The sequence below is a fragment of the Haematobia irritans genome, chromosome 3 (genome assembly GCF_050003625.1).
Source record: "Haematobia irritans isolate KBUSLIRL chromosome 3, ASM5000362v1, whole genome shotgun sequence".
NCBI classification, from domain to species: Eukaryota; Metazoa; Arthropoda; class Insecta; order Diptera; family Muscidae; genus Haematobia; species Haematobia irritans.
This window is the reverse complement of record NC_134399.1, coordinates 222,459,350-222,472,428: the sequence shown is the minus strand read 5'-3', so window position 1 is coordinate 222,472,428 and position 13,079 is coordinate 222,459,350. Positions and strand designations below refer to the sequence as shown.

The window sequence follows — 13,079 nt, the reverse complement described above, 5'->3', positions numbered from 1 at the left end:
TAAAATTTTTTTCTCATAGCCCTCTACACACTGAGATTTGTTTTCTCTTTGTAAGAGCACAAAGCTTAATCTTATTATTCTCAATTATCTTTGGAGAATCTCATATTTATAGGTGCCACTTTGTGATGTGCTACAAAACAAGAATATTTTTCTCATAGCCCTCTACACACTGAGATTTGTTTTCTCTTTGTAAGAGCACAAAGCTTAATCTTATTATTCTCAATTATCTTTGGAGAATCTCATATTTATAGGTGCCACTTTGTGATGTGCTACAAAACAAGAATAGTGTGTTAAATTTGGTGTAAGAAACTCGAATCCTCATCGAAAACTTTCTTTAAATTTACATTTAAAATTAATTTGTTTTTTTTTTTTTTTTTTTCGTTGGTTTCTTCTTCAAATTGGAATATAGTAACCGAAAAACATAAAAATTATTTATCAACTTGTAAAATAACGCAGGTGCCATTTGTAAAGGTTTTGTGCGAGTGAAAATTCAAAATCTATTTCCTTTGCCGAAGTCTTCATCGTATTTTCCTATGAAAATATTCAGTCAAACACGTAACAAAATTAGGGATTTGAATACGAGCGATTCTTGAAATACCGTAAGAACAGGTTGGCTGATAAGTCCCCGGTCTGACATATAGATGGCGTCGCTAGTATTAAATGCATATTATTTTTATATAGTACCAACCTTCAAATTATTCGTGTCAAAATTTGACGTCTGTAAGTCAATTAGTTTGTGAGTTGTGAGCGTCTTTTGTGAAGCAACTTTGTTATTGTGAAAAAAATGGACAAAAAGGAATTTCGTGTCTTGATAAAATACTGTTTTCTGAAGGGAAAAAATACGTGGAAGCAAAAACTTGGCTTGATAAAGAGTTTCCGGACTCTGCCCCAGGGAAATCAACAATAATTGATTGGTATGCAAAATTCAAGCGTGGTGAAATAAGCACGGAGGACGGTGAACGCAGAGGACGCCCGAAAGAGGTGGTTACCGACGAAAACATCAACAAAAATCCACAAAATGATTTTGAATGACCGTAAAATGAAGTTGATCGAGATAGCAGAGGTCTTAAAGATATCAAAGGAACGTGTTGGTCATATCATTCATCAATATTTGGATATGCGGAAGCTCTGTGCAAAATGGGTGCCGCGCGAGCTCACATTTGACCAAAAACAACAACGTGTTGATGATTCTGAGCGGTGTTTGCAGCTGTTAACTCGTAATACACCCGATTTTTTCCGTCGATATGTGACCATGCATGAAACATGGCTACATCACTACACTCCTGAGTCCAATCGACAGTCGGCAGAGTGGACAGCGACCGGTGAACCGTCTCCGAAGCGTGGAAAGACTCAAAAGTCCGGATGCGCATGGAATAATTTTTATCGATTATCTTGAGGAGGGAAAAACCATCAACAGTGACTATTGTATGGCGTTATTGGAGCGTTTGAAGGTCGAAATCGCGGCAAAACGGCCCCATATGAAAAAAGTGTTTTTCCACCAAGATAACGCACCGTGCCACAAGTCATTGAAAACGATGGCAAAAATTCATGAATTGGGCTTCGAATTGCTTCCCCACCCACCGTATTCTCCAGATCTGGCCCCCGGCGACTTTTTCTTGTTCTCAGACCTCACAAAGATGCTCGCAGGGAAAAATTTGGCTGCAATGAAGAGGTGATCGCCGAAACTGAGGCCTATTTTGAGGCAAAACCGAAGGAGTACTACCAAAATGGTATCAAAAAATTAGAAAGTTGTTATAATTGTTGTATCGCTCTTGAAGGGAACTATGTTGAATAATAAAAACGAATTTTGACAAAAAAAAATGTGTTTTTCTTTGTTAGACCGGGGACTTATCAGCCAACCTGTTACTTACAATGTTGGCTCAAAAATTGGAAATAAGGCATTAAATCTTGGACATTAATTGAACTAAAACAACTTTTCACTCAGGAGTTTTTTTATAATCCATTTCAGGATATAAAAATAGTCTATATAGAGTCCATATTTGATGTCTTCAATATTTTAAAAATGCAGTTTGCATTTAATCTTCCGAAATGTTACATTTTATTGTCAGATACACAACGAACTCCATATTTGAAATGAACACTTTTTTCTCCCATTTGGTTGTAATTTGGTTAGTACCCAAAATATGTGTTCAAAATAATTCATATTGGACAATTAATTAATTGAGACTTCTCGAGCACTTTGAAGACGAATTGAGTATTTCAAATTGTACCAATAGGTCATTCTAGTACCATTGTGCTTTTGAGAAGTGGAATGTACCAAATTTAGTAAAATTGTATTAACTTTTAAATCCCTGATTTGGGCAAAATCCTTTAGACTGCAAAATGGTTGCTTTTTTGCAGCTTTCAGAAAAAGGAATTTTTCAGGCGGGTTTAATAAGTATGAATATCGCGGAGGCAATTGAGTTAGAAAATAATTCGACACTTGCCGAAATTTGTTGTTGTTTTAATTTTTGTAGGTACATATGGGGCCATTTTAACAAAATCCAATACAGCTATCAATTTGCACGTTTCTTAACGAAATTGGAAGAAATGTGCAAGACGATAAGTTATGAAATGATAATATTGGCAAAATTATAAAATTCGTCTACGGGTCCAATATCTTTAGCAACATATTTTTTAGGCGATTTTAAATTAATAAAAAAATCTAATTTACATTCACCCCTTTTCTTTTCTCGTTAGATCTTAGAAAAGATGCGATAACATAAACGTAAGGATATTTGATTGAAAAACTCCCAAAACGAAAATAAAGCCAATATGTTTTCCATTTCGTACAACACAAAAGAGAGAAATAATTTTCACCCCTTAAAAAATCTACAAAAATACCTTTGAAAAATATCTGCGAGTAAATGTAATGCAATCAATAGAAGTAACCAGGTTTCCTTTTTCCCGCCATTAAGAAATATTGATAGTATTGTAAACAAGTCGTTTTCTTTTGTCATTTAAGTGCCATTTAGGGTATTGACTGCATAAAAGGTTAGCTAACAAAAGGATTTGTAAAGCCAACACCCCTACCAAAAAGAAACGAATGGTAACCCTTTCACGGGAAAAAAGGGGTTGGTAACGCATATAAGATTTAGACATTTTAGGCCAATGTTTAGTACATTTATTGGCCATTTGTGAATAAATAAAAATAAATAAAACATGATTTGGTTTTATCACAAAACATTGTATCAATAACAAAATGCTTGATAATTGTCTTCAAGGGTGTGATAAACATCAAATTTTATTGCCTCTTAGAGGCTTAGAACTAGCCTTAAATAAATAAAAATGCGTTGTTTTTCTTTTTGGGATAAACAATATACAAATGGTTAAGATTAATATTTAATATCGGTATGGATATGGGTAACTAACCTGTGATTGCATTGTTGACAGGCAAAACATTCCAAATGATAAACATTTGTTCGAGCTCGCATAACCATTTCAAATGCCGGAATGACTTTACTACAGGCAGCACAATAGCCAGTGTTGCCAAACAACCTGAAAACAATGAATGAATGAATGCATTATTAATAATCTTTTGGGTTTTGTTTCGTTTTTGGATAAAATGAAAATATTTTTTACCTTAAGTAATCTCTTTTGCAGAGCATTAAATTGCCTTTGGTATAGAGGGTTGAACCCACTTCACCCAAACGACAATCACAACAGCCACATTTAAGACAATCCTCATGCCACAGCATATCTAAAGCTCGTAATAAATATCGATCCTGTATGTGTTTGCCACAGCCGGCACATAGTTGACTGCCATTGTTGTTGTTATTATTGGCCGCCGCTGTTATGCTATTGCTATTGGCATTATTCGTTTGGTTACTGTTGGCATTCTGCAGATTGTTGGGACCCACATTGGGTTCGGTTTTTGTTATATCCATAGTCATCATCTGAAATGGAAAACAAAAATGAATGGAGAATTGAAGTAAAGATTTAACAATTGTAATGAAAATATTTTTAAGTAAAAATCTGTAAAAAAAAATCCAATTAATTATTTTACATTATTTAATAACGTATTTGATTTACTTTTCAATATTATTCCCAAATTCTCTTAAAAAAATTGTAAGTATTTAAGCTATGATTAATTGTAGTTATATAAAATGTAAAGGTGTTTTCATTACTGAAGAAACAAAACTTTAGCAATAAATCATTTTAAAACTTTGCAAAGATAACATCTTGAAAATGGGCAATACTATACGCTCTTCTTTTAACAAACTTTAGAAAAATGTTTACTTCAAAAATTAACCAGTGCTATATGGCCAGGGAAGGAAGATTTCGAAAACAATCTCCATCTGAGATTTCAAACTTAAAATTCACAGACCACTAGAGTAAACAACATGTCTTTGCTTTAAGCCTGATGTTTAACTAAAAAGGCTAAAAAAAAACTCCTAGCCAAAAAACAAAGACTGGTAAAACCAATGTAATATTACGAAGAAGGGACGAATGCAACAACGAATGACCAAGAATCCTTTGAAAATACCAAATGTATTGCTCCTTGATTTTCCTAGGCAATGTTGGAGGAGGTTAACAACTAACATGAGCCACTAGTTTCAGTTTTTTTTTGTTATGTTTACACCACGCCAATGCTTCATTCTTACTAACAAGACCAGGAAAATCCAAAGAAATTAAAATGACCATAAAAAACGAACTTGTACTTGTTAAGGCTCCCTATTGTAGTTATGCAAGTTGTATCCCGTCTATGTATTACGTGATGAAAGGATCATTTCATATCTATATAAAAATAAAGCATACTTTAAGGCATATTGTAAAAACACATAAAAATGTCAAAATATGGTAACTTTGTAGATGCCATTGAAATCGTAGCAAAACAAAATTCTATTACTTTAAGATCTATTATAAAAAAAAATTTAATAGATATTAAGGTAATATTATTATACCCACCACCATAGAATGGTGACGGGGGTATAATAAGTTTGTCATTCTGTTTGTAACACATCGAAATATCGATTTCCGACTATATAAAGTATATATATTCTTGATCAGGGAGAAATTCTAAGACGATATAACGATGTCCGTCTGTCTGTCTGTTGTAATCACGCTACAGTCTTCAATAATGAAGCAATCGTGCTGAAATTTTGCACAAACTCGTCTTTTGTCTGCAGGCAGGTCAAGTTCGAAGATGGGCTATATCGGTCCAGGTTTTGATTTAGTCCCCGTATAAACCAACCTCCCGATTTGGGGTCTTGAGCTTATAGAAATCGTAGTTTTTATCCAATTTGCCTGAAATTTGAAATCTAGGGGTATTTTATGACCATAAAGAGGTGTGCCAAAAATGGAGAGTATCGGTCCATGTTTTGGTATAGCCCCCATATAGACCGATCTCCCGATTTTACTTCTTGGGCTTATAGAAACCGCAGTTTTTATTAAATTTACCTGAAATTGGAAATCTAGAGGTATTGTAGGACCACAAATACGTGTGCCAAAAATTGTGAGTATCGGCCCATATTTTGGTATAGCCCCCATATAGACCGATCTCCCGATTTTACTTCTTGGGCTTATAGAAACCGCAGTTTTTATTCAATTTACCTGAAATTGGAAATCTAGAGGTATTGTAGGACCACAAATACGTGTTTCAAAAATTGTGAGTATCGGTCCATGTTTTGGTATGGTCCCCATATAAAACGACCTCCCGATTTGGGGTCTTGGGCTTATAGAAACCGTAGTTTTTATCCAATTTGTCTGAAATTGGAAATCTAGAGGTATTTTAGGACCATAAAGAGGTGTGCCGAAAATGGTGAGTATCGGCCCATATTTTGGTATAGCCCCTCATATAGACCGATTTCCCGATTTTACTTCTTGGGCTTCTAGAATCCGAAGTATTTATCCTATTTGCCTGAAATTGGAAATCTAGAGGTATTTTCTGGTCATAAAGAGGTGTGCCGAAAACGGTGAGTATCGGTCCATATTTTAGTATAGCCCCCATAAGAACGTTCCCCGATTTAACTCCTTGGGTTTCTAGAAACCGTAGTTTTTATCTGATTTGCCTGAAATTGTAAATATTTTGGTATTTTAGGCTCACAAAAATGTGTATCGGATTAAGTTTTTATCGGTCCATTTGATAATGCCTCCATATAGACCGACTTCACTTCTTGAGGGTGTAGAAGGCGCACTGATCATGAAAATTGCTTGAAACTCAATGTAAAATTTCCAGATTTTACTTCTACAGATTTAAGATTTCAAATCAAGACGTTATTTTATAATTTTCTCGCACACTTACAAGAGATGTTAATGATTCCTCTAAAACTCAAACAAAAATGGTTCTTATAAATCCAGAATCTGATATAGTCCTCATAAGTGAAATCTTTAAATTTAACTTCGGGAAGTGTCCTCAAGTCCTCCTGAAATTTCAAAGGAAACCCTAATATATGGTTCGTGGTGGTGGGTATTTAAGATTCGGCCCGGCCGAACTTAGTACTGTATATACTTGTTTTATAATAATAAAAATATATATTATTGTAAAAAAATATGTATTAAAGCCAATGGCTGAAGCATAAAAACGTTGTTATACGGTAAGTTTGTTGTAGCCATAACTTTGTAAAACAATATAGTTAACAACCAACTACACTCAAAAAAAGTTAACTCTTTATTTCACTAAAGCCAATTTAACATTATTTTAGTTCATGGAATTATTATGTTTGGAGACAGTTTCCTTTACTCTAATAATTTTTTGCGTACGTTAGTTAAATTAACTAAAACCGAGAAAAAATATACACAAATGAAGCATAAAGATTAACTAAATTCGTGTCTTCCACAAAATAGTTCAGCATTTCTTTAAATTTGCAAAGTTTACTACAAATTCGTTCATTATGAACTTCGTATGTCACTAAAGACACCAATTTTTTCCTTCAAACGACAAATTTTTCTTTAACAAGTGAAAAAACCTAATTATGTGTAATAAATTTTCTTGAATTTTTAATACTGTTTAGTTAAAATTTTCTTAAAATATTCAAAATTTTCTAAAATTAACCGAAAGTTTTCTTCCTGGTGGGTTCACTGTTTTTTCAGTGTACAAACCAAACAACAACAAATACAATTTTTTTAAGATCGATCCATCCATCTCTGGATAGAAATGTTGGAAAAATTCTCTTATGTAAAATCCATAATCGGAACCTTATAAATATCTAAGCAAGATTACAAGGAGAAAAGAATCGCCAGCGTCCCAAACACCACCACACCTTTTTTGGTAAAGGCCGTTGGTATTTAGACACTATTATTTGGGCTCGTCCGGGAATTGAACCCGGGACCTCTCGCACCCGAAGCGAGAATCATACCCCTAGACCAACGAGCCGGTGATTCAACGGCTGCTTAAATTTTATTTTCAATATGAGGCCTTCACTAAAGAACAAACATGTACACACACACACATACACTCTTGGCGATAAAAGAACAAAAACCCCAAGAGAACAACAACAACATACCAATACTTAAATCAACAAAGCATGCGAATTGTGGTGGGCTAAAAATTTAACAGAGAGCAAGAGAACAACAAATAAAAGAGAATACAATTTCTAAAAGACCATATATCAGGTAAAGAATGAACAATTCATTAAAGAGAATGAAATGAAGAGCATTGCAACAAATAAATAAACAATTGTGGTAGGGGGAATAATTCTATTTATAGAATTAAGAGATGGGTAAATATAGATGTGTAGTAGAACAACAACAAGAGAATGAAGATTGATTCTTACCCTAAAGAACTTATGGCGTTTAATCGAATAAAAAAAACAATAGGATTTTGAAATATTTTTAGAGTAATGGGCTTTGTTAAAAGAAAAATCTTACAGTCTCAGTTGTTATTGTTGTTGCTATATTTTTAGAGTAATGGGCTTTGTTAAAAGAAAAATCTTACAGTTTGTTTTTATTGTTGTTGCTATTGGCTTGTGTTTAAAAATGTCATTTGGCACAAAGTTTCATGGTGCCCTTTTAGCTCAGAGGTAGAGCACTGGTCTCGTAAACCAGGGGTCGTGAGTTCAATCCTCACAGAGGGCAGTTTTAGACAAAAAACTTTTTTTTATTTATTAAAATATTTATTATAATTACATATTAATAAATGTATAACAAAAAGGCATTTAGCAACTTAGGCTTTCGGCTTAATTGTATTGTTAATTTTTATTTTCCTTATTGGGAATTGTTGCATTTTTTTCTTGTCACTCAAACTGATAACTGATACCAATTGCACTTTACAAACTCAATTACTAGAGATGTTTTGTTTTTTGGTAACTGTTGTCAAAACGCGAAATTGCTTTGGCCTAGAGTTATGAATGAATTGACTGACATAAATCGATTTGAATTTTTTTTGCTTTTCTTTTTTGGGTATAAAACCCATGTTACACTGTTAGAGGATAGTTATTTTAATGGATTTTTACATAGAACACCCAATTCAATGCATTTTTAATTTGTTTGATACAAAAAAAAAAAAGACCCGAAAATGTTTACACTTGTGCGGACGAACTGTAAATTGAAACAAAAATTTAAAAGGAAGAAGATGGGTAGTAGAGATTTTAAAACAGTTGCCGTCTTAAATGCCACCTTTTTGCGTATGCAAGCTTTGTTTAGGAATTTAAACTACAAATAAGAAGAAATTAGGAACAAAACAAATAATATTCGTTATTAATAACTCAAACTAACGAAATTGTTTCATTTGTGGTTCTTTGTTTTTTTTCGCACTGAAAAAAGGTGAGGGAAAAAATCGTGTTAGAGCGAATTCTGATTAGATGTATGACGTGACGCCATTTGGAAAATTAATTAATGAAAATATTAATATTTTTATTCTCAATAATAGAATTATTTTCTGGAATAAACGTTTTTCCCATTCTTAAAAAAAAAGTGTCTTTCATAGGTGCTTATGTGTGTGTAAGAAAAATATCCTATGGAAATTCATCTGATTAAAAAACGCTCCCAAATCAAATTTAACCAAAACCGTTCGTTTTTCTTCAACGAAATAATTTTTTCTTTTCGGTAAAATGAACAAGTAAACCAACTTACATTGGAAAATCGATTTTTCGAATTGTTAAAATTGGAAAAAGCCGCCTGAGATTTTTTTGGTTAAATTCGGTACATTGATTTCAGTCACGATTAGTTGATAGTTGAAAGTTGACACAAACAAAAATCAAAAGTCGATACAAAATGTCGATTTCGACTTTAATTGACAAAAATATACTTTCGACTTTTGTACTCCTACCTAGTCAAAAGATTAGTGGACTTAACCTCTTCTAATTATAGAAAGGGAACATAGTCATATTGGGCTCGTCCGGGAATTGAACCCGGGACCTCTCGCACCCGAAGCGAAAATCATACCCCTAGACCAACGAGCCGTTACCTTATTTATCTCAATGATTAGTCCAAAATCTTCTTATGCATTTGAAACATTTTAATTGAAATTTCAGCAAAGTCCTTTAACCGTCTAAACACAACCATATCGATTTCCGTCAAACGAAGACTTCTTTAAGTAGAATTCTAAGGTAAGCAAAAGTTGCAGCCCGAAAGCATAGTGTTGCCAACGATTCAACTTTTTTCACAGCTATTTGTACAAACGCAGCAAAGAGGAACTTTTTGTCGCCAAGAGAATTGTATCTACGAAAATTTTTGGTCCACCCTCAAAAAAAAAAATCGCTTCATTTTGCTTCAAGCATATATATTTTATAACAAAATATTGTTTCTATTGTTCAAGCATATTATGTTTCACCTTAGGGCATACACTGGTAGAAAAAATTTTGAATGAAATTTTCTTTGTGTGGATATAGTTTTAAGGCGCCAATAGGTTACTTCCATAACTATACTTGCAACTTACTCTCTAGGTCTCTCTTTCTAAAAACATATATGTTTATAGGCTATTTCAAAATTAATATACAGTAGAATTCATTTATAGCGACCTCGGTTGTAACGACCATCCGTTTATAACGACGTATTTTCAAAGCAAGTTTGGTTCTTAATAGTTTGTACATGCGCAAGCATTCGCTTAGAACGACTCCGGTTTTAGCGACCATCTGCTTTTAACGTCCAATTTGCACGTCTGCTTTGCAATGGATATTCGGTTATAACGACGATGTAAGTTCTGTGTACTAATTTTTATTTTTTCCATTCCATTTTTTGTCGTCAGCCAATACTAAATAAAGAAACATATACTGAGGGGAATCACAGAATTTGTTTTCGACTATCCCAAACAGAGGTGCAAATGACGAAGAAGAAATATTCAAACCAGTTTGGGATGAGTTCGAGTTCAAACCAGGACTGGGATGAGTTCGTAAATGTCGATGAAAACGTCGTGACATCAGAAGAGCCTTCATTGAGAGAAATAGTGGAGAACACAAAAGAAAATGATGAAACTCACAGCGATAATGAACCAGATGACGAAGATGAGCCAATCCAAAATTCCAACTAGGACAGAAACCTTGAGTGCGTTGCACACATTTAAACAGTATTTACGATTTGGGGGTTCTGATATATCAGAGAGTTTATATAGTTCCCTTGAAATTATTTAAAGTATATTATTAAAAGAAATTGTTGTAAATAGAAAACAAACCACAATTCGAAACTATTTCCAATCTCAATAAATAAATCTCATGATTAAAAAAACTTAAAAATATTGTGTGCAATTATTTGGATACAACGACGCTCGGTTATAACGACGTATAATTTCGGTCCCTTGGCGGTCGCTATAACCGAATTCTACTGTACATATGTTTGCATCTAAGCATATTATATTTACAAACATTTTATGCCCCCTAACAGGATATGCTAGTTTATGAACATTATATGCTTGCACTTAAAAATATTGTGCTAAAAAAACTTGAATTCCAAACATATAATTTTTACATCCAAACATATGAAAAACTGTCTTTTTCGTCCGTGTGTGTTGACAGGCTACAGTAGATAACGGATATAAAAAGTCTAAAAAACAATCCATATAAACATAAAGATGAACGGTTTTCATATGCAACACAATATTAATTTGAGGGCGTACCCCATCCTCAACACATATTCAAATGGCCTTGCAAATTGCTTGCCTTCTACAAATTTTCCAATATTTGAAACATCAAAATGAATTTTAATTTAAGAAGTTGTTGCTAAACTATTGAATAGTTGTTGCTGTTCAATTCCATTCAAGAGGCTAATCTGTCTGTATTTTTTATTTTGTAGAGATTTTCTCAACTTGAATTTGAACCTAATCCTTTGAAAAATGTTAGAAACGGTACATGTGTTTATTGGGAATTGGACAAGGCTTTTTAAAAATATTAAATTATATTAAATCTGAAGCCGAGAGATGGCCGGAGAAATGCGGATGATGTTTCTTTCGATTCAGGAGGTCATGAAACACAATTTGGGGTGTTTTTGTTCGTATTCTTCTTCTCAATTAAATCAAATTCAATTTACCTGTAGAAAAATCATATAATTGCCAAAATCCATTGGAGAAAAACATGTGGATAATCTCTGGAACTATTTCAGTCCATCATAAAAATAAAGTGGACCAAATTTAATGTTAGACAATTCATTAACCTCCACAGATTTGTTCTACATTCCAAACCCTATGTACAATGTCTGCAGCCCCCGCATAACTGACTGGATAATTCAATGACTGACTAACTTAGTCGCCTCGTTGCTCAAGTTATTGAGCAACTGGTAAATTTTACACGCGGTTACCAATGCCAATAGTGCAACCACCATATTCAATTTGCATAAATTGATTTGATTGAATTTTTATGAAGCTGGAATCTTCGTCAAGTTGAATATAACGACAATGGTAAATATGAGGGCGGTCAAAAGAGAATTCTGGCCAAATAACGATAGGAGCATTGTGAATGGTCTATTCTTCTGTCGTTGGGTCTAAACCCTTATGCGGGGGGGTTGAGAAGCAAACTAATTAAATTTTTGTGAACGACAAACAAATGAATATTCATTTATGTATGACATTGGCCTTTTGGTCAATCACCATTGAAGCTTTCTTCATAATTGAGATTCTATCAAGTTGTGTAGGAATGTAATACAAGTTTTTTTTTTTGTTCGTTTGTCTATATTTTTCCCAAAATGGGAAAGCCGCAAATGCAATTCGGTGATTCTTTAGTGAAAACTGATAGCCCCTATTACAGTGCTCACATACTAGTATGTAAATGCGGTTATTCATTTATACTTAGTCTAAGCTAATTATATTTCATAATCTATCAAATTGCAAACACTCAGGAATTTCAAACAATGCTTCTTCGTTTGAATTTGAGCAAGGGGATACACCATGTGTGCTTACATTTTTATATCAAATCGAATTCAACACCAGGCTAACAAACAAATACTAGTTGCGGTTGCGGAGGAAAATTGCATGTATTTATACAAATATGAGATAATTGCATCTATGGTTAGTTTGGGGAATATATTGCACGGTGGTTCAAAAATATCGATAAAAAAATTCACATATTACATATTGACAAAATTTTCTATAGAAATACAATTTTGACAAAATTTTCTATAAAAATTAAATTTTGACAAAATGTTCCATAGAAATAAATTTTTGACAAAATTTTCTATCAAAATAAAATTTTGACAAAATTTTCTATAGAAATAAAATTTTGACAAAATTTTCTATAGAAATAATTTTGAAAAAATTTCTATAGAAATACAATTTTGACAAAATTTTCTATAGATATAAAATTTGACCAAATGTTCTATAAAAAAAAAAAAAAATGTTGACAAAATTGTCTATAGAAATAAAATTTTAACAAAATTTTCAATAGAAATAAAATTTTAACAAAATTTTCTATAGAAATAAAATTTTCAAAAAATTTGCAATAGAAATAAAATTTTGACAAAATTTTCTATCAAAATAAAATTTTGACAAAATGTTCCATACACACAAAAAAATTTTTTTTTGATTTCAATCACGAAAAACGCGGATTCAATCATTTTTTTAATTGAAATGTCTTCAATCACGAAAATGATAGTATCAATCACCCATTATGATTGAATACCAACACGATTTTCAATTAAACATTTAATTGACTTTTGTCACGGAATCAATTAATTGTGTGATTGAATCAATTAAAAACGTGATTGATTTTTAGCAT

General features: G+C 32.8%; 1 protein-coding gene and 3 non-coding genes across 4 annotated transcripts in view; 1 reads left to right on the top strand and 3 right to left on the bottom strand.

Moving 5' to 3' along the window:
• Bx (LIM domain-containing protein Beadex) overlaps positions 1 to 13,079 on the bottom strand; it is a 156,295-nt gene that overhangs the window by 18,881 nt on the left and 124,335 nt on the right. Inside the window, exons 3-4 of the mRNA XM_075303154.1 lie at positions 3,583 to 3,896; positions 3,373 to 3,498 (exon numbers count right to left, since the gene is read on the bottom strand). Of these exons, the coding sequence (XP_075159269.1) occupies positions 3,373 to 3,498; positions 3,583 to 3,896 (440 nt within the window). The remainder of the gene's footprint in view (positions 1 to 3,372; positions 3,499 to 3,582; positions 3,897 to 13,079) is intronic.
• TRNAP-CGG (transfer RNA proline (anticodon CGG)) lies at positions 7,244 to 7,315 on the bottom strand. The gene has a single exon. It is a non-coding gene; the product is annotated as a tRNA-Pro (tRNA).
• On the top strand, positions 7,945 to 8,016 carry TRNAT-CGU (transfer RNA threonine (anticodon CGU)). The gene has a single exon. It is a non-coding gene; the product is annotated as a tRNA-Thr (tRNA).
• On the bottom strand, positions 9,270 to 9,341 carry TRNAP-CGG (transfer RNA proline (anticodon CGG)). The gene has a single exon. It is a non-coding gene; the product is annotated as a tRNA-Pro (tRNA).